The following is an 18,774-nucleotide window of genomic DNA, read 5'->3' as shown; positions in this document are numbered from 1 at the left end:
GTTGTGCCTGTTATTATATCAAACGTTTGTTGCAATGTTCATAAAAGTGTCACACTATCTACTTGTGTATGTGTGAGTGTGTGTGTTTTGTATGTGTTTGAGTTGCTTCCTGTTGCATGCTCGACTTTTTGCCTGAACATTTCCGCTTCCTTTCATTTTATATTCTGTACACAGAATATTTTTGACAATGTTGGTTCCGTTTTGTAGCTTTGAGTTTTCCGTAACAAAACTGAAATTTCACAATATTTAAATAAAACACAAATTCTAAGAAGCTCTGAAATTATGTTATATTTGTGCATCTTATACCACTTGATTGCATTGTTATGGCACACCTGTTGCAAGCTCAAAATAAGAAGCTCAATAAATACACAAGCATAACACATGCCATAACTTCCGATTATACAGTTGCACGCTAACTGCAACTGCTGCATAAGAATTAGATGTATTGTATGATATGATTTAACATGTAAAAGAGATTTGTCCAATCGAACCAACCGGTAGAATTTATTGTCGAGCACTGATTATGACTTGCCTTATGGCATCAGCAATCTGAATGAATTTATGTGTTAATACAACTGTTTAAAAATAGCATATTACATCTTAACGTGCCTGCAATGAATATGTTTGGCTTTCGAATATATAATTCGGGGACTCCCACTAAAAATAGTATTTAATAATGGTATTATATTAAGTCTTCATACCTAAAAATAAATACCACAAAAGTATTCTACTTATCGAATTATTTATAAAAATACGATGTTGATTGCCATCTTACACAAAAAAAAACATGCACGATATCGATATTGTTATAAGCAGCCAGAATTTGTTGCCACTGAATTATTGCACAGCAAAGAAATAACGTTTTGGACATATTGCGGTTAAAGCACCCAATTTGCTAAGCATCGTTCGGTGGTGTCCCTACTGGTGTTTGCTTTCTGCTTTTATCAGTTCGAAATTGTCCAATTTATTGCATTTTGTGAACATCGAGGCTTTATGTGCCCGATTTCAGTCATTAAAATGTGATTTCTTTTCGCTTCGTTTTCGAGCGAACAAAAGTACTCCAGGTGCAGTACGTTGAACCAGCCACCCAACATCAGTTCAAAGGAAAAGGAAATTGCTTACCTTTCTCAGCATCAGTTACCGTTCTATTTTTAGTCAGGACGTTGACTGTATAACAGAGGAATTGCTGAAAGCAAGTTCAATGCACACACGTACATGTAGTTCAGAGTTTGCAAATAAACGTTTGCCAATAGGTTAATCCCCTCAAAATGTTGATTAGTGTTCAGGGACACAAAAACTTGAAGTATATTTGTAACATTCATGGAACGGCTTAAATTAAATAGATATTGCGCGGGAATTTTGCTCGATAACTGCTCTCGATAACAAAATGACGGAGATATTGGTATATATTGAGCTAAGACAATATTATATTTGGTATTTTGACGCCACTACCCATTACTATTAGGGATTTATTAGGTGATCACAGAGTTCCTTTTTTTTATTTATAAAGTAGTTTAATCACAAAGGCAAACAGAGTTTGCCGTGTTTTATTTTTTTCTTAATAAAAAAATAGTAAAAATGGAAGAAAATTGGCAAGATACGGACGAAGATTGGCGGGACTCGCCCTTTTTTGTCGTTCTCTACGAGTATGCTGTAAAGAATGCCGGCATACCTTCGGATATGGGAACACTAATCGCCTATGTACTGCTCTTTTTCGTCACTTGGTACGTAGTGGTCTGGGCGGCACGCTTCATTCTGTCGCTCATCTGGCCTGTGGTCTTCTGTGTATCGGCGGTATTCCTGTTTCGTTTTCTGCGCTCATATGACCAGGAAGATCTGCTGGACATGTTGTTCCAGGGCATAACCCTGATTGCGGATAAAATAGTTTTGATTTTGTCACAGGTACTAGGGTTTGTTTTAGGCTTTTTGCGCTGATGTATAACAATTGTAAGCATTCCAAATTCTTATAGATGCGTTAGGTTATTGTCATTTATTTATTGTAAATATTTGCTCAAAATTTAAAATATTTAAAACTGTAAATATATTTTGCCCTACTAAAGGGTTTGTTATGGTATTTTGTGTTGGAATAATATTTTGGTCGCTCTACGCTAGATATGGTCACACTAGAAGCCCGGCAAAGCCTGATAGTTTTATTAACATTAAGTAGCAAACTGTTTTGAAAAAGAGGTAATTGAAATTATTAATACTGATAATAAAGAGTAATTTATTATTAAAAAAAAAATGTTATTGCAAAAAAGCCTGCTGATATACGTTTCCAACTGAACAGCTTTTAAATTTCTTAATTTCAACGTGTTAAATAAATATAAAAACAAATAACAAAGCATTTATTTATAGATTTTTTTATGGTGCCTTGAAACCGTCGTCGATCCGCATCGCTTGGACAAATTTAGCGACACTTGTAGCAGCATATAAAATTCTTGTAAGCTCCACGACGCAAAATATATATTTAAATGTTCATTAGGTATTGATATCTGCAAAAGTTCTTGTAGAATGCCAATCATACGCTTGGAGTCTTCCGATAAGGAAATTTTTGACACAGACATTGAAATCGCCAAATGTTCGGAAACTATTAAAACTGCACTCGAAGATTTGGGCGATGAAAGCGATAATAGTGTGTTACCTCTGCCGAATGTGAACTCGGCTATTCTACGCAAGGTGCTCCATTGGGCTACCTATCACGCCCAGGACGATCCACAGCAGCCGCAGGAGGATGAAAATAAAGAGAAACGCACCGACGACATTTCATCTTGGGATGCTGATTTCCTAAAAGTCGACCAGGGTACCTTATTCGAGCTTATTTTGGCGGCCAATTATTTAAACATCCAAGGACTACTGGATGTTACCTGCAAAACCTGCGCCAATATGATCAAAGGTAAATCGCTTCAGGACATACGCGAGACATTTGCCATAGCCAACGACTTTTCCCCATCAGAGGAGGAGCAGGTGCGCAAAGAGAATGAATGGTGCGAAGAGAAGTAAAAGTAGAAAGTGGTCAATATACGATTAAGTTGATTGTATGACTGTGCCCAAAATCAAAAAATAAATGTTTTTTGTTTATTGAATAAAAAAGTCAACGATTGTCTTAAAGAATGGGTGCCTTTTTGCTATGAATCAAAAATTACTTCCATATAGATTTACATGTGGGAATATTTTCGAAATAAAAAATATCCAACTGCAGCCACTAGATGGCGCTAATGCCTTTACACATTCCGCTCTACCAGTGTTCCTTACCGCGTGATTGCTGGTATTATTTGCTTTCAAACTATGTTATTTTTGTACTCCCATAACACGGTCACACTGCGTTTGAATTCGCCAAAAAAAAGCAACTAACTAAATTTTTGATCAGGATTGGCGCATAGCAAATAAATTTGCAGTAAACTTCTCGAAATTTTTTGTGAAATTGCATATTAACGTCATCCATAAACGCAACTATCTAGTTGCGTGACACAAACACACAAATACACAAACATATTTTGTTGGTGAAAAAACAGGCGGCGGCAGCGGCGGCGGCGACGCAACACACGCGACTTGCAAGCAGGCAAAACACGGCGAGGAGGACGACGACTAGACCAAGTGGCTTGGCTCTGTCTGAGTGTGCGTGTGTATATGTATGTTTGTGTGTGTGCAATCCGAGGATAAATTGAAACACAATAACAACAAGAATGGACGTATACGACGTAAGCGACGATCTGATCAAGAAGCTAAACGACTGGAAGCTGATTGGCATTATATCCGGCAAATTCAATGAGCTCAAAGAGAACTACTCGAAGGTGAACTTCGTGGAGCATGCATTGATTGACTTCAAGTACATCGAAAAGATATTCCTAAATGTAACACTGCGCGAGAGCAAATGCAACAAGCGCAGCGTCGAATTTCGTATGCTGGGCAACGAGCAGTTCTCTCTAAAGAACAGAAAATACTTTCAGGCAAGTAGTATTGTGAATTGTTGTACGGTTATATCGCATAATAATACATTTGCTCTTTGTTGACAAAGAATAGCCTAATAATCTAAAGATCCTCTCTCCACAGGCACTTGAATTGTATAACAAAAGCATTTGTTATGCGGAACCAAACTCGGAGAATTTGTCGATTGGATATGCTAACAGGTCGGCGGTATTTTTTGAGTGGAAACGCTATCGAGAATGCTTGGCCAACATTGAGCTGGCGCGCAAGGCCAACTATCCGGAACGACTGCGTCATAAACTGGACAAGCGTGAACGCGATTGTCAGCAATTGGTGCAGCAACAGCCGCCGGATATTGTGCCGTACGATTTCAAAATGAGCTTCGATGCACACCCGCAAGTGCCATTCATAGCTAACTGCTTGGAGATGCGCGAAACTCCGGATGAGGGCAGATTTATAGTGACAACGCAGGATCTGGTTGTCGGCGATATAGTTGCCACTGAGGAGCCCTTCTGCTCATCTCTACTGGCGCCCATGCGATACATCAGATGCACTAACTGCAAAGAGGAGCGCTATCTAACGCTTATACCCTGCGATAATTGCTGTTCTGTCATGTTTTGCTCGGAGGAGTGCAAGAAGCGCGCCAATAGCACTTTTCATAAATACGAGTGCCCCATCATTGACCTATTGCATCGCATGTTCAACAAAATCCATGGCATTGCGTTGCGTACCACGCTGAGCGCTTTAGATCTGTACGGCAGCATTGAAGAGCTGATGGCGTTCTGCGAGCAGCCGCAGAATCAGCATAAATCCGTATTCGATCTGGACTATACGCAACTGACACCGCAGGAACATTATCGGGCCATACACGGTCTGGTAACGAATCAACACTTGCGTTCCGTCTCGGATCTCTTTCAGCGGTCGGTTGTATGCGCCGTCCTCAAGCACTTCATCATGGAATACACGCCGCTCAAGGATTATCTCGGCGGAGAAGAGGGTCGCAATTTCTTTACGGACCTACTGTTTAGACATTTACAAACATCACCATCGAATATGCATGGCATTGATCTCGTCGAACAGGCGAACGAGACCAAGGACGATCAGTCGCATTCATCCGGCGCCTATGCGTTTCTCTCCCTGCTCAATCACTCGTGTGCACCCAATACCCTGCGCATCTATGAAGGCGTCAAGGCCTATTTGTTTGTGTTGCGACCCATCAAGGCCGGCGATGTGCTCTACGACAACTATGGGTAGGACAGGTTAATCAATTAGAAATCATAGAACGTTTTTTTAATCAAAATCAATGCTTTTATTGCAGAGCGCATTTCGCAGTCTTTGGCAAGAAACAACGTCAAGAGACGCTGTCCATGCAGTATCGATTCAACTGCAAGTGCGAGGCATGCGAAATGGACTATTTGAAGTATAGAAATTTGCCGTTCAAGGCGTCGGTGCCACTGGTGTCAAACGATACAGACTTAAAGTTGTTGGGTGCCTACAACTACGATTTTGCATTGACCAACTATCAGAAGTACTGTGATTTTCTGACGCAAAACGCTGATGCTTTCCCTTGCGCCCAGATCAGCTCCGCTGAGGAGTGCCTCAAAATGGCGTTGCATATCATGGTGGACGCGGTGCCCTTAAAGGCGAAAATGTAATGTGTCTGGGACACAATGCACCGACTGCCTCGCAACCCGCCATCCCACCATCTTCACAAGACGAGCTAATACATATATATTTATATATATCGATATATATATATTTATATATTCTGGACGAACAAGCAGTAATTATCCCTAACTATAATTTGTTGCCATAAGTTTCCAACATTTTTGGCAGCTACAGCAGTTGTTGATTTAAATTGGCAGGCAAAACACACAACACGATTCTTTAATATTTATATATCTACTTGTGAATTTCTATTTTCAATCATTTAATTGAAATATTTTGTTTAATTGTTTTTGCAACACTTACAAGTAAATCGCACAGAAAATGATTGACAAAATATTTTGGACAGCAGCTCTGATCCATAGACAAAGAGAAAAAAGGAAAGGAAAAAAGAAACTATAAAACCAGGTCGCAAGCTCAAAATTTTTGTAATGTTGTTTGATCACCAATGTCTTCGAAACTGCAAAAAGAAAAACACTTTTTTGTAATTAATTTACAAAGAAATACAATATTTTTTAATTATGCATTATATGCGCTTGCTCTCATTGCACGGTAGATGGCGCTCTCTCAAATCGCCACGTTTCCACTTCCACAGGTACTTCAATGCATTTTGCTATACAAATCGATCAATTGCTGATTGAGCATTCCGCCGGTACGATTCGCTGTGGTCACGTCATCTGCTTTGGTGTTGGTTGCCAACAGCTGCACAAACTCACAGCCAGAGGCGTTGGGGTTGCGCTGCGCCTGCGATGTTGTTGCCCCCGCCGCGCTATTTTCCATGTCCGTAAACAAAATACTAGAGAATGTTTGTTCGAACTGCTTCTGGACTTGACGTGCATCCATGGGCTGCAAATCTTCGCCAGTTACTGGTTGTATCGGATTAACATTCAGTTGGGCTGCCAGCTGATCCATCCGATTCGGCTCGCGTTGCTGCTGCTGCTCCATCAACTCGTTGTTCTTAATGTAAATATTGTCGCCAATGCATTGGGCATAATCCTCGTAGTGGCTCTGATCTAGTGGATTCAAGAAACTGCCGTCCATCGCCTGAAAACCCAACCGTATGAGCAAAGATATCTTAGTATTGAAGCACTCCAGCCACGCCTTGTTGGTGCGGTAAATGGACAGCTGCTGCTCCTCGCCGCAGAGATTCCAAAAATCCAGTAACGTATTCTTGCTGAAATCGATGAGCATATGTCGCTTCGCATCGGGATACAGTCTGCTAATGGCATCCAAGTGCCGGAACGTTATATCCAGCAAGTGGTGCTGGTGACGGGAGACGAACAGTTGCCATTTATACATCATGGTCATCAGATTCCACAGCTTCTCCATGGACGTCTCGTCCAGACGCATTAGCGAACAGGTGGCTATGTCGTTCAACATGAACTTGCAGTGATCGGCGGTCAGGAGCTGCGCATTGCTGTGCATTGACCCATTGATGAGTGACTCAATGAACTTGGGTTCCAAGAGCACTGTCGTCACATCGTGTATGACTGGAAGAAAAAACTTAATTAGCAGCAGCTCAATTAAAGACGGACAGCTTAAATAACCTTGAATCGACTTGTCGGCCGCAATTTGTTGAGCCTTCAGGCGCTGGTCAATTACGAAGAGCGCCTCACAGCCCAGATTGACCAGAATGAAAACATTGGCGCGCGGATTGAGTGGTTGGCGTGTGGACATTTTAAAGGAGCGGAGTGTATGGAACTGCGGCTGTCGACTGCTAAATATTAACTAAGCCCGGACAGGTGCTGCCGCTGTGGCGCTGCTTGCATGCCACAGCGGCACGCGACCAACCACGAATAATTCTCACATACATTTATTTTTATTGGATTTTTCGTTTCCGTATTGTTGGACAAGGGGGTCCTGTGACGACGACGATGACGACGACGAAGACGCCGACGATGTTTGATTGCTTTATGAGAACCCCGGGCAACGTCTTTTATCGCCGCAATAAGTGTAAATAAAAAAGGCAGCACCGCTCCATAGCCGACTGCTCAAATACCCACTAGTTAGTTGGACGCTTAAGCTACAGCTATGAAAATCAAGATTTATAATGAATTTATATTATATTATATAGTTAGAGCTTGTCAGGGCCATGATTTTACCTATTAGCTGCTTGATTGACTATCATTTCGTAGAGGTAACCAATCAAATGGCAAAGTTAATATACTCAGTCTCTGTACAGCAAGAATGGCATGTATAGTAATTATGGCAGTGGACGAAGTAGGCGGCCGGAGTAGGGTTCTAGGACTGAAGTTTGCCTGGCTGTCTGTCTGTTCGTCCCATAGTTATTGATTTGTGTTTATTTTGCAAAGTTGTTGCCTGGTTTATAAAAACAATTACTGTAAACAAATGTTGCTAATCTAAAAATATATTTTTTACATATTAGACATGTGAACTACACCCATTGATTGTCACGCCCCTAAATTGTATTTTTATGCTAATTTAATGTTTAATATGTGGCGGCGGTTGCAAGGGAAACACCTGCACTGCATAGGCGTACCGCGGAAAAGGAAACAGGAAGTTGCGTGGTTGCCCGCACAATGCAATTAACGTACGATAATTTTTCAACTTTTGAACTGCAAAGCTTCGTGGCGCGTAGCAGATAGTGGTGGCAACGCTCTGCGGTCACACTGATTTTTCGACCGTATTTTTATTGATAGTATTTTAATAGATTTGTTAAAGCTTCAATTCATAAAAAATTAATAAAAGTTACAAATAACTGTAAATTTGTAGTGTTTTTATGACTTATACATTTGTAGTTTTTGTTTAATATACTCATTTTAATTGAGTTGAAACCCGCAGTGTCGATAAATCAACATTTTATCAACAATATATTAATGCTGTCTAGTGGAAACGCCGCAACGAAACTGACAAACAAAACAAAAACATTTTTAGTTGTTTATTGAGCTTAGAAAAACTACAGAAAATACTTTAAAAAGAAGCCATGTTGCGTAGAACTCTGCCCTCCTACACAAGACCTTCTCTGCTATGCCGACATATGTCTGTAGTGGCCAAATCACTAAAGTATACACAGCACGGCGAGCCGCAGGATGTGCTACAGCTGGTTGAGGATAAGCTGGCCGATCCCAAGAACAAGCAAGTACTGGTAAAAATTCTGGCCGCACCAATTAATCCCGCTGACATCAATACTATACAGGGTGAGTCTGCATGCAAAATTGCATTGATTCAAACATATATGTATCTCTTATGTAAACGTATTTATGAATTGCAGGCAAATATCCCGTGAAGCCAAAGTTTCCAGCTATTGCCGGCAATGAGTTTGTGGGCGAGGTTGTTTGTGTGGGCGATCAGGTGAAGAGCTTGCAGCCAGGCACGCATGTGGTGCCGCTAGCTTCTGGCCTGGGAACCTGGACCACGCACGGTGTCTTCAATGAGGAGCATTTACTTGGCATTTCAAATAAAGTGGGCCTGGCGGAGGCGGCGACCATAACTGTGAATCCCTGCACCGCCTATCGCATGCTCAAGGACTTTGTGAAACTATCGCCTGGTGATACGATCATACAGAATGGCGCCAACAGCGGCGTGGGCCAAGCCGTGCATCAGCTCTGCCGCGCATGGGGCATCAAGAGCGTGGGCATTGTGCGCAATCGCCCAGAGATTGCAGAACTAAAGAAGATGTTGCAGAGCCTGGGAGCCACCGCTGTGTTGACTGAGGAGGAGATGCGCACCAGCGACATATTCAAGTCAGGCAAACTAAAGCGTCCCCAGCTTGCCCTCAACTGTGTGGGCGGCAAGAGTGCAACCGAGGTGTCGCGTCATCTGAACGATCGCGGTGTTATGGTCACCTATGGCGGCATGTCTCGGGAGCCGGTGACCGTTGCCACGGGACCTCTTATCTTTAAGGACATTGCATTCCGTGGCTTCTGGATGACGCGCTGGGCCAAGGAGAACTTCAACGCAGCGGAGCGTAAGCAAATGTTTCAGGAACTCTGCCAGCTGATAGAACAGGGCAAGTTCGTAGCGCCCACGCATGAGATGGTTCCGTTGTCCAAGTTTAAGGATGCAGCGGCTGCAGCGCTGAACTTTAAGGGTTTCACTGGCAAGAAATTCATATTGGACATGAGCTGTTAAATGTTAAATTTTTAGTTGCCGATGACCAACTATGATTGCTTTTATAATGGAATGATACTTTCTATTAAGCTTACAAAATGAAATTTTGTACGTTTTGAATAAATAATCGAAACTATATATTAGAATATTAAGTGATATTTGTTTAGTGTTCAGCTTAACTTAAATATTTATCCCCCTGACTACCTGTAAGGCCGAAAAACAGGTTCTCCTAAGTTCACAAAACGCGATATGGTATTTAAAAAATACGGATTTTAAAATAAATTATCGAGAGTATCGATTAAACGGTTATTGTTGTGTGCAGTTCGATTTAAATATTGCTTTGCATTTAATATATAGTTTATAACATTTCAATCTCGTTGGCTTGATATTTTAGTTGCAGCGTCATGGCCGTTGGCGATGTGGCATCAGTAATTGTCAACTGCTGACCATCCTGAAGGCCTAGCTCGCCCAGCGACTGCGTTAAATTCTTACGCGTAGCCTCCTCGATGCTCTTCACGTTGGCCATGTACAAAGTGCGTTGCTTGCCATCCGCCATGATAGTGGTTAAAGCTGGGCTTTTCAGCTGAAAACGCGGCAGTTCACACAGTTGCTTGATGACGTCCTCCAACGTTGTCGTATTGGGATCTTCGATAGTCAGCAATTGCGGGGTATTACTGCAGGCCATGCAGCTATCCGACTTTTCTGCCTCATAGGTGTACGAGTAAATGCCATCCAAATCGTTGAAGTTAAAGTAGTTGGCCATGCTATCGTAGCAGCTAGTGGCGAGCTTAAACACCTCCAGGGCACAGGCGGCAGCTATAACAGCATTGGTGCTGGCCACAGCCGGAATAATGTGTTTGATGACGCCCTGCACCAGGCGATAGGTGACGCCGGTTATATTGAACTGACTGGCGCGCTCCTGAGCACGTTCGTATATCCAACCAATATGCTGTGGATCATCGCCGTCCAGCGGCGCATTGAATGGACTGTCCTTGTCCCACTGTATGATCTTTACATACTCAATGCAATGCTCTGGCAGACGCGGCGTATTGGCGATCGTGCAAAGTGGATAGTTGACCTGCGGCGGGAACAGATCCAAAGTACATTCTATGCAGGCAGTAAAGCCTGGCAATATGACACGAGCATTGCCTTTGAATCCCTCAGTGCCGCCATCTATCATTGGTATGATCGAGGAGACGTCAAGGCTGTTGTCGTCTTCATACCGCAGCATGGAGAGCAGCATACCATTGATCCAACGACGTGCCACAATCGAGTCTAGGCCGCAAACAATGATGTGAAACTTCTGATAGAATGACTCATCGAAGTCCTGAATCTTGGCAAAGTGAGGCGTCACCTTGCAGGTGGGTACGCGCTTGTTGATAAAGCGCGCAGCGCATTCTGCTTTAGATGAACCGAGATCTGTGCGACGGAAAAGAAACTGGCGGTTCAGGTTAGACAACTCAATGGTGTCCATGTCAATTACATGCAAATCGCCAAAACCCATCAGTGCCAAATCTTTAAGCAACTCGCAGCCCAAGCCGCCGGCTCCAATGACTAGCACTTTGCATTTTGTTTGGAGAAATTCCAAATTATCCGGTGATGGAGTAAAATCATCCTTGCAAAATAAACCCTCACGTTCCAAGACATTCCGCAGGCCGTTCCAGCGTTTATTTTGCAGCGCGAGTGCAGGATTGGATGGCGATGCGACCGACATTCTCCCAGATTACAAAGTAGAAGCGGCTAAATGATAATTGTATTTAGTACAAACGCAAAAACGCACTAAAAAATGATCATAAAATACCATATCATAGTGACGGTATTACCAAGCATATGAATTACAATACTTTAAACATTATATTAACTACATTATGTATGTCACATTATTCTAAAGAACTTAATATTAAATTAGTGAAATGAAACTATTAATTTTTTAATGATATGCGAAATATACCTAATGAATTAATCGAACGTTAAATTATCGACATGTGAACAATCGAGAGTTAACGATAGTAAAAGTATCGCTTATTGCACATATCTAGATCCAAATTTAAAACAACGGCACTTCATCGAAAATAGTCGCGTTCTTTGTAGCGTGCTTCCTCTTTGCTGTACTTATTGTTGTGAATAAGACCTCATTAAAGCGAATTGGGGAAATTATAGTAAAAGTGGACTATTGAAATTATTAAAAATACTGCAGCACTATAATATTTACTTTCAAATTGCTGCAGTCGAATTGGCGCGCACTCAACAAAAATGACGCTCTCCGTGCTGGCGTCGTTTGACGATCTGCGACGCTGCATGCAGGTGCTGAACGAAGGCACAGCCGAGGAGGGTATGTTCACGTCACATCAAGTAAAAAATTGTAACTATAATCGACAACCTTTCTCTTCGTACAGAATTCCTCAGCTTTTTGCGCATGTTTGAACAGTACCACGAGAAGTGCAACGGCTTCGCCACTCAAAATGCGCGCCTGCAAACAGAACTGGACAAATCGCTGGCCAAAATGGGCGACCTGGAGGGCAAACTTTATCACGCGCGTCGTATTATTGACACGGAAATCAAAGCACGCCGCCAGGCAGAGCACGAGCGCGATGCCATGGAAAGTAAGATAATGGCCGTAGCCGATTTGCTACGCCACGAACGCAATCTGAACAATGAGACGCGCGATAAGCTAGCTTTTCTAAATACTCTGCATCCGGAGTCAACGCGCAAGCGTAAATCCTTGAATACATTGCATGAGGACAAGTCATATGGCGACATTAATTCGACGGGGTCTCTGCTCTCGGATTTATCCATTACACATTCCGAGGATGATTTTCTCGATGTACGTCGCTCCAAGTCATGGCGTGAACACCGTCCATCTCTGCCCAAAAATCCGGTTCCATGTGTGGGCAACAAACGTTCGCGTCTGAGCACTGGCCACAATAACAGCAATTTGGGCACACCAACAGTTGGTACCGCCACCACTACCAGCACCACAACGCGTCGGTCGGGACATGTGGATCACCACACACTTGACGTCGGACAGGGCGCAGAGCGCTTTTGTGCCACCACCAAGGTTACCATTCCACAGGATGGGCAGGGTGTCATACGTGCCGAATCAACCATTGAGTCGCTGCCTTTGATTATGAGTCAGGAGCGCGTTGCCGATGTCCAGTCTACCTCAACGCCACGTCGTCGTTCGGCCGTCAAGGAGCCCACGGCACCACCGCTAACGCCACTCAATGCCATGGCTGTAGGCATGTCGCCGGCACAACAGAATCGCCTCATGATGCGAAAGCACAGCTTCAGCCAGAAGACCTTTTTGCGTGGCGACAACTGCGTCCAGTGCCAAAAGCGGTACAGTCAACCACTTCAACTTAACTAGTCTTTAACGAAATAATTATTTATTTATGAACAATTATTTTTCAGCATTCGCTTTGGTTCGCTTGGATTGCGGTGTCGTGACTGTCCGGTGCGCTGTCACATTGACTGTCGCCATCTGCTCACAGTCAGCTGTGTGCCGCAGTCGGGCACGCCCACAACAAAGACGGAGCTGCATTACCTCAGCGATTTTGCACCGGCGACTGCGCCAATGATACCGGCCCTGATCGTGCACTGTGTTAATGAGATTGAGGCGCGTGGACTTGGTGAGGTTGGCCTCTATCGCATGTCGTCCTCGGAGCGCGAATACAAGGCGCTGAAGGAACAATTCCTACGCGGCAAGGTTACCCCACATTTGGGCAACACAGACATTTATGTGCTTTGCTGTTGTGTGAAGGACTTTTTGCGCACATTGCGCGAGCCGCTCATACCCACTAGCCAGTGGAAGGACTTTGCCAATGCTGTACAGAATCCAGATAACAAGTTGGCCGAACAGTTGCTCTATAAGGCGGTGGAACAACTACCTCACGCTAACCGCGACACAATGGCATTCCTTATGCTGCATTTCCAGCGTATAGCCGAATGTCCAGTCGTGATGATGCCCATTGATAATATGTCCAAGATATTCGGTCCCACAATTATGGGCTATTCATCGCCTAATCCAGATCAGCATGCTCTCTACACAGAGGTCTTTACGCAAACCCAAGTAATGAAAGCGTTACTAGAGCTACCCGGCACCTTTTGGCAGCAATATCTTCCCTTAGAGCCATCGCCACCAATGGTTCCACCGGGCAGCGCGGTCAAGCGTGTGCCCAGCAGCACCCGAGATCTTTTCTCGCTATACGGTATTTATTGAGTGAGATTTTGATATTTATTATTTTGATCGAATCATAATTTGTTGTTTTTGGTTAGCTACCCCACTGAAGGGCACAATGAAGAAGCGGAAATGTAATGCCACTCCTCCAATGTCTGCGCATAAGAAGTAAAGGACCAGCATCCTCCGTCCGCTCGGTATTACGTCTTATGCATCGCTGGCGTGCCTACTTAAATCAACAAGTATTTAAATTTTTTTCATTTGCTCGCGCTAAATACGAGCGCTTATAGTTTGACAAAACTGCTCTCTGAAAGTAATTATATTTCTTTAATTAATTATTTAATAATAATTTGAACTATGAAATCACTTAACAATATATTGAATATTACATTGTTTAATACAAATAAACATTGCACAAATCTGTAATCTGTTTGATCGAAGTTTTACAAAATTACATTCTTATTGGAGTTTATTCTGATTGTATACGTAATCAGAAAATTGGCAAAGAAAGGCGAAGTTCGAGGAAGTCAAAAGCGCGGGACAGGGAAATCCACGCTATCACATTAAAGGTTAATTTCATATTACTATTCTTTAATACTGAGTAAGCATTGTTCAATTATATATGTAAATAGTACAGTATTATTTTTTCACAAATAAATCAATTAAGAGTTAAAATGCATTTTCTCCAGAAACTCATAAATTTCAACCATATAGTGCAGCTGCTATTTAAATATTTGAAAAATAACAGCTCGAGTTGCAAGCAAAGAAAAATCGAATAAGATTTAACATGACAGATATCGCTTCGTACATTATATCGATAGTCGAACAAATTATAATATTTTAATTGAAAAATAAAAAAGTGTGAAGCGAATAAAATAAAATTCAATTTAAGTTTTCGTTCTTTATGCTTATGAGTAAGTATTATTTTTATAATTTAACTATTATTTGTAAGTATAAAGTAACTTTATGATAATAGGTACGTTATCAATAATTATATCAATAGAAGCATATTGGTTCAAAATGAGCATTACTTGTTATATTTTTTCTTTCTTCAAATATAATTAAAATAAAGTTTTTGTGTTACGCCTTAACTTATATTTACATTTTGTCAACAGCAGTAAGTTGGTTAGAAGTGGTCATTTTAAACTGGACAATGTTAGTTTGAGATGGACAAGAATACATATTGCGTAGTTATGTACAGACTGGAACGAATTTCGATTATTTCTGCGTGAATTTTGTCTCATCACCACTTTCCAACCGGCTCCAAGCATCACGCGATCACTACACACTACACACTCCTGCTCCAGCGTTCGCATCGTAAGTAACATACAGCAATATTAATATTCCCTGATCATAGGAAAATAAAACTTGTTATATGCAAAGCAGGTGTTAAAATGGCCAACATTGCAAAACTGTTTACTGTGCGTGCACAAACCTTGGTCCAGGCTGCCGCTCGTCAGCCACAAGTGGCGGCTCGTTTCAGCAGCACCTGTGAGTATATCCCACCCACAATCTCAGATGAAGTACAAAGTCCACGTTTCCAGAACCTGTTAATTAAAATTAATAGAATTAGAACTGTGACATAGCTATTTATTTTATTGCCCACTAGTTTCCACAAGCTGTGAGCAAGCAAAAAAAAAAACATTGATTACGTAACGTTTCTGATATCAATTCCTCTGCCATCTCTTTCACTCTACAGCTACTGGCAACTGGGAATTTATTAAGACCGAAGTGGCTGGAGAGAAGAAAAATGTTGCTGTTATCACATTGAACCGCCCCAAGGCATTGAATGCTCTGTGTAATGGCCTCATGAAGGAGCTGTCCACAGCTCTGAAAGGATATGGCAAGGACAGCAAAATCGCAGCCATTGTTCTAACTGGCAGCGAGAAGGCTTTTGCCGCTGGCGCTGACATCAAGGAGATGGCACCCAACACATATTCGCAGTGCATTCAGGGCAACTTCCTCAACGACTGGACTGAGGTGGCACGAACCCAGAAGCCAATCATTGCTGCTGTCAATGGTTACGCCCTTGGCGGTGGCTGCGAACTGGCCATGATGTGCGACATCATCTACGCGGGCGAGAAGGCCAAGTTTGGTCAGCCAGAAATTGCGTTGGGCACCATTCCCGGTGCTGGTGGCACTCAGCGCCTGACCCGCGTGGTTGGCAAGTCTAAGGCTATGGAAATGTGCTTGACCGGCAACATGATAAACGCCCAAGAGGCCGAGAAAGTTGGCCTGGTCAGCAAGGTCGTGCCAGCCGATCAGCTGCTCGGCGAGGCAATCAAATTGGGCGAGAAAATCGGCACACACTCGAATTTGATTGTGCAACTTTGCAAGGAATCGGTCAACACTGCCTACGAAACCACCCTGCAAGAGGGTCTCAAGTTCGAGCGTCGCACCTTCCACGCCACATTCTCTACGGTAAGCTGACTGATTGCGTAACACTCACAGTTTTTTTATAAACACATTTTTCTTCGATTGATAGGCCGATCGCAAGGAGGGCATGCAAGCCTTTGTAGAGAAGCGCCCAGCCAATTTCATCAGCGAATAGATTGGGAACTTACATTACTCAATTAAAAACCAGCAATGCATTTATGAAGTCTATCCTGTTGTTTACACGCAAATAAAATACACGTTAAATAATTATTAATATGTCGCATAGATTTTATGTTCTGGCCGCTTACAAATCTGTGCTAAAATTTCGCGAAACATTTAAAAACACATTACATACGACATTAACATCAGGAATACACCGCTCAGTACAAGTGATAGTCAATCCTGAGAGATACAGAGGTACAGATTGATTGATTGTCAGTTGATCTATGACCACACCACATGTGAGATGTGGCCGTAGATCTACTGACAGTCAATCAGTGCTGCCTCTAGTCTTCATATATATATTCACGGATAGATTATATCACTATTATGATTGCTCGAGCATTTTCTCACGAACTGAGTTGGCCTCTCGCATTCCAATGCGCTGCGTTGGATAAGGAACCTATAGTAGTCCTTTAATTGTAACTTTTGCCACGCAGACTTCATCTCTCTGATGAGTGGTGGGTCCTCTGCCTTTTGGCCCAAGTTAAAGGTCTGGCAGGTGGCACATGGGCATTTCGCTGGGCTTACAATGGGCTCTGCCTTTGGCTTCCTGCAATAGCGTCGTATGACAATTGGCTTCATATTTTCGGCAATATATATTTTTTCCAATTTTGTGGACATGGTGTGTCTCTTATATTTGGCTCTTTTTTCGACTCGGGGTTGTTTCGTTTGCCACGTTTGTGTTTGGGCCTCAAGTACAAAGTTGCGGGCGATTTTATTCTTTTTCGGCATTGCGTCGCGAGTTTCCACGATTTTCATCAATTCGGTTATGTCAGATGCTAACTTCGAACGTTTAGCTTCGTCTTCTTGAGTGTTCCTTTTTTCCAAGAAAGGACTATAACTTCCAGATAAGTGCGAGTGATGAATAAAACTTCTTGGTGTTTCACGGACAGAGAACGAAGATGCATTGGTGGAATTGTTGACGGACTGTAAGTTGTAATTATTTGTTGTGTTAGTTTGGCTTTTGCTTGTATCCAGTTTAGTATCGGGGAGGATTCGTACTTTGTAAGCTCGATGAAAGCCGGAATTCCATTGCTTATGACGGAACTCGAAAGATACTTTGGAAGGTGCATCAACTTTATTCATAACCGGTGGATGGAGTGCAATAACGAGTTTTGGCTCAATCACAGAACTAGGCTTATGCTCTTCGGAAATTTGCTCCGAACTGCCGGCATACGATAATCCCCCATTGATGTTTTCAGGGGTATTGAAGTCGTAAATAAGCCTTCTCTTTGAGGTTACTGATGACATCGCTGACCGGCTGGGACTACGTCTATTGCTCTTAATCGAACTACTTCGCATCTGCAACTTACTTTTTTCAATTGACTTCTGTTTCTTCTTACCAGCAGCCAAGTCATCTAAACTGTTATTTTTAATTTGAATCTTGATATGTTTTACTGAATTCTCCGTCACCTTCGAAACCGAATCATCTACGTTATTTTTTTTAATTTTGTCATTTTCCTTGATAGGTTCTATTGAATACCCCGTCACATTAGAAACCGAATCATCTACGTTATTTTTTTGAATGTTATCATCTTCCTTGATATCTTTTATTGAATGCCCCGTCACATTAAAAACCGAATCATCTACGTGATTTTTTTTAATTTTATTCTTTTTTTTTATATGTTTTATTGAATATTCCGTCACATTAGAATCCGAATCATCTACGTAATTCTTATTAATTTTATACTTTTTCTTGATACTGGAACCATCTGCGTAATTCTTATTAATTTTATACTTTTTCTTGACATCGAAATAATCTACGTGATTTTTTTTAATTTTATTATTTTTTTTAATATGTTTTATTGAATACCCCGTCACATTAGAATCCGAATCATCTACGTAATTCTTATTAATTTTATACTTTTTCTTGATAGGTTTTATAGAATGCTCCGTCACCTTAGAAACCGAATCATCTAAGTTATCTTCCTGAATGGGATCCTTACGGATGTCCTCTGCCTCTTCAGCAGCCGACTTATCTGAATTATTATTTTTCTTGTTCTGCATTTGTCTACGAATCTTATTTGAATCTTTTCTTGACATTTTATTGGTCTTCCATATTGGCACCGTATCGCTGAACTTAATTTGCCTATTATTTGCTTTGCGTTTGAGTCGGCTCATTACACCATGAAACTTTTTATTTGAAGATTTGGTGTTCTTCGAATTGAACAGCCGAAGGAGTTGCTGTTCTTGAAGATATTTCAACTTCTTTCGTTGGCTGATATAACGTTTATATTCTTCTTGTTTTATGTTAGTATCAATGATTTGCTTGATTTGAAGACTACTTGAATCAGATTGATGATGCTTAAGTTTATCATCTTTTATTTCTTGTGTTCTTG

The 18,774-nt window shown here is 41.9% G+C and overlaps 7 protein-coding genes across 9 annotated transcripts; 5 read left to right on the top strand and 2 right to left on the bottom strand.

Annotated features, from left to right (window-relative positions):
* The first annotated feature begins 1,495 nt into the window (after nucleotides 1–1,495).
* Nucleotides 1,496–3,046, top strand: LOC111595574 (S-phase kinase-associated protein 1). 2 transcript variants are annotated; one of them, XM_023309372.1, is made up of 3 exons: nucleotides 1,496–2,187; nucleotides 2,356–2,440; nucleotides 2,511–3,046. In XM_023309372.1, the coding sequence occupies exon 3, from the start codon at nucleotides 2,512–2,514 to the stop codon at nucleotides 2,998–3,000; it is 489 nt and encodes a 162-aa protein (XP_023165140.1). In that variant the 5' UTR covers nucleotides 1,496–2,187; nucleotides 2,356–2,440; nucleotide 2,511; the 3' UTR covers nucleotides 3,001–3,046. The 2 variants fall into 2 exon arrangements, with proteins under 2 accessions (XP_023165140.1, XP_023165139.1); XM_023309371.1 differs by having other exon boundaries at nucleotides 2,502–3,046.
* Nucleotides 3,047–3,139: 93 nt separating this feature from the next.
* On the top strand, nucleotides 3,140–6,029 carry LOC111595570 (SET and MYND domain-containing protein 4). The gene is made up of 3 exons (XM_023309367.2): nucleotides 3,140–3,947; nucleotides 4,051–5,174; nucleotides 5,243–6,029. Exons 1-3 carry the CDS (start codon nucleotides 3,684–3,686, stop codon nucleotides 5,577–5,579), a joined length of 1,725 nt encoding a protein of 574 aa, XP_023165135.1. The 5' UTR covers nucleotides 3,140–3,683; the 3' UTR covers nucleotides 5,580–6,029.
* A 73-nt stretch (nucleotides 6,030–6,102) lies between these two features.
* LOC111595573 lies at nucleotides 6,103–7,904 on the bottom strand. The gene is made up of 3 exons (XM_023309370.2): nucleotides 7,692–7,904; nucleotides 7,137–7,618; nucleotides 6,103–7,079 (listed from the first exon to the last, which is right to left on the bottom strand). Exons 2-3 carry the CDS (start codon nucleotides 7,264–7,266, stop codon nucleotides 6,190–6,192), a joined length of 1,020 nt encoding a protein of 339 aa, XP_023165138.2. The 5' UTR covers nucleotides 7,267–7,618; nucleotides 7,692–7,904; the 3' UTR covers nucleotides 6,103–6,189.
* A 366-nt stretch (nucleotides 7,905–8,270) lies between these two features.
* On the top strand, nucleotides 8,271–9,726 carry LOC111595572 (enoyl-[acyl-carrier-protein] reductase, mitochondrial). Its single transcript, XM_023309369.2, has 2 exons — nucleotides 8,271–8,747; nucleotides 8,822–9,726. The coding sequence occupies exons 1-2, from the start codon at nucleotides 8,534–8,536 to the stop codon at nucleotides 9,679–9,681; spliced, it is 1,074 nt and encodes a 357-aa protein (XP_023165137.1). The 5' UTR covers nucleotides 8,271–8,533; the 3' UTR covers nucleotides 9,682–9,726.
* Nucleotides 9,727–9,981: 255 nt separating this feature from the next.
* On the bottom strand, nucleotides 9,982–11,574 carry LOC111595571 (nedd8-activating enzyme E1 catalytic subunit). The gene is made up of 2 exons (XM_023309368.2): nucleotides 11,462–11,574; nucleotides 9,982–11,400 (listed from the first exon to the last, which is right to left on the bottom strand). Exon 2 carries the CDS (start codon nucleotides 11,372–11,374, stop codon nucleotides 10,019–10,021), a length of 1,356 nt encoding a protein of 451 aa, XP_023165136.1. The 5' UTR covers nucleotides 11,375–11,400; nucleotides 11,462–11,574; the 3' UTR covers nucleotides 9,982–10,018.
* A 107-nt stretch (nucleotides 11,575–11,681) lies between these two features.
* LOC111595569 (rac GTPase-activating protein 1) lies at nucleotides 11,682–14,162 on the top strand. Its single transcript, XM_023309366.2, has 4 exons — nucleotides 11,682–11,992; nucleotides 12,057–12,999; nucleotides 13,072–13,868; nucleotides 13,936–14,162. The coding sequence occupies exons 1-4, from the start codon at nucleotides 11,914–11,916 to the stop codon at nucleotides 14,007–14,009; spliced, it is 1,893 nt and encodes a 630-aa protein (XP_023165134.2). The 5' UTR covers nucleotides 11,682–11,913; the 3' UTR covers nucleotides 14,010–14,162.
* Nucleotides 14,163–14,971: 809 nt separating this feature from the next.
* Nucleotides 14,972–16,487, top strand: LOC111595530 (probable enoyl-CoA hydratase, mitochondrial). Of its 2 annotated transcripts, none has more exons than XM_023309313.2 (4): nucleotides 14,972–15,154; nucleotides 15,221–15,328; nucleotides 15,537–16,258; nucleotides 16,323–16,487. In XM_023309313.2, the coding sequence occupies exons 2-4, from the start codon at nucleotides 15,232–15,234 to the stop codon at nucleotides 16,386–16,388; spliced, it is 885 nt and encodes a 294-aa protein (XP_023165081.1). In that variant the 5' UTR covers nucleotides 14,972–15,154; nucleotides 15,221–15,231; the 3' UTR covers nucleotides 16,389–16,487. The 2 variants fall into 2 exon arrangements, with proteins under 2 accessions (XP_023165081.1, XP_023165080.1); XM_023309312.2 differs by having other exon boundaries at nucleotides 14,976–15,154; nucleotides 15,224–15,328.
* Nucleotides 16,488–18,774: the final 2,287 nt, after the last annotated feature.

The sequence above is a fragment of the Drosophila hydei genome, unplaced genomic scaffold (genome assembly GCF_003285905.1).
Source record: "Drosophila hydei strain 15085-1641.00,03,60 unplaced genomic scaffold, DhydRS2 tig00000060-arrow-pilon, whole genome shotgun sequence".
Taxonomy (NCBI): domain Eukaryota; kingdom Metazoa; phylum Arthropoda; class Insecta; order Diptera; family Drosophilidae; genus Drosophila; species Drosophila hydei.
Note: the sequence above shows the minus strand (reverse complement) of the source record. Positions and strands in the feature narration are given on the sequence as shown.

Bases quoted from the DNA above. Each gene is read 5' to 3' on its own strand.
- LOC111595573 (XM_023309370.2), bottom strand. From the start codon at position 7,266: ATGTCCACACGCCAACCACTCAATCCGCGCGCCAATGTTTTCATTCTG. The intron at 7,080-7,136 runs GTTATTTAAGCT...TTTTTCTTCCAG, and splicing joins GGCCGACAAGTCGATTCAAG to TCATACACGATGTGACGACA.
- LOC111595569 (XM_023309366.2), top strand. From the start codon at position 11,914: ATGACGCTCTCCGTGCTGGCGTCGTTTGACGATCTGCGACGCTGCATG. The intron at 11,993-12,056 runs GTATGTTCACGT...CTCTTCGTACAG, and splicing joins CGAAGGCACAGCCGAGGAGG to AATTCCTCAGCTTTTTGCGC. The intron at 13,869-13,935 runs GTATTTATTGAG...GTTTTTGGTTAG, and splicing joins AGATCTTTTCTCGCTATACG to CTACCCCACTGAAGGGCACA.
- LOC111595530 (XM_023309313.2), top strand. From the start codon at position 15,232: ATGGCCAACATTGCAAAACTGTTTACTGTGCGTGCACAAACCTTGGTC. The intron at 15,329-15,536 runs GTGAGTATATCC...TTCACTCTACAG, and splicing joins GGCTCGTTTCAGCAGCACCT to CTACTGGCAACTGGGAATTT. The intron at 16,259-16,322 runs GTAAGCTGACTG...TTCGATTGATAG, and splicing joins TCCACGCCACATTCTCTACG to GCCGATCGCAAGGAGGGCAT.
- LOC111595571 (XM_023309368.2), bottom strand. From the start codon at position 11,374: ATGTCGGTCGCATCGCCATCCAATCCTGCACTCGCGCTGCAAAATAAA.
- LOC111595570 (XM_023309367.2), top strand. From the start codon at position 3,684: ATGGACGTATACGACGTAAGCGACGATCTGATCAAGAAGCTAAACGAC. The intron at 3,948-4,050 runs GCAAGTAGTATT...CTCTCTCCACAG, and splicing joins AGAACAGAAAATACTTTCAG to GCACTTGAATTGTATAACAA. The intron at 5,175-5,242 runs GTAGGACAGGTT...CTTTTATTGCAG, and splicing joins GTGCTCTACGACAACTATGG to AGCGCATTTCGCAGTCTTTG.
- LOC111595574 (XM_023309372.1), top strand. From the start codon at position 2,512: ATGCCAATCATACGCTTGGAGTCTTCCGATAAGGAAATTTTTGACACA.
- LOC111595572 (XM_023309369.2), top strand. From the start codon at position 8,534: ATGTTGCGTAGAACTCTGCCCTCCTACACAAGACCTTCTCTGCTATGC. The intron at 8,748-8,821 runs GTGAGTCTGCAT...TATGAATTGCAG, and splicing joins TGACATCAATACTATACAGG to GCAAATATCCCGTGAAGCCA.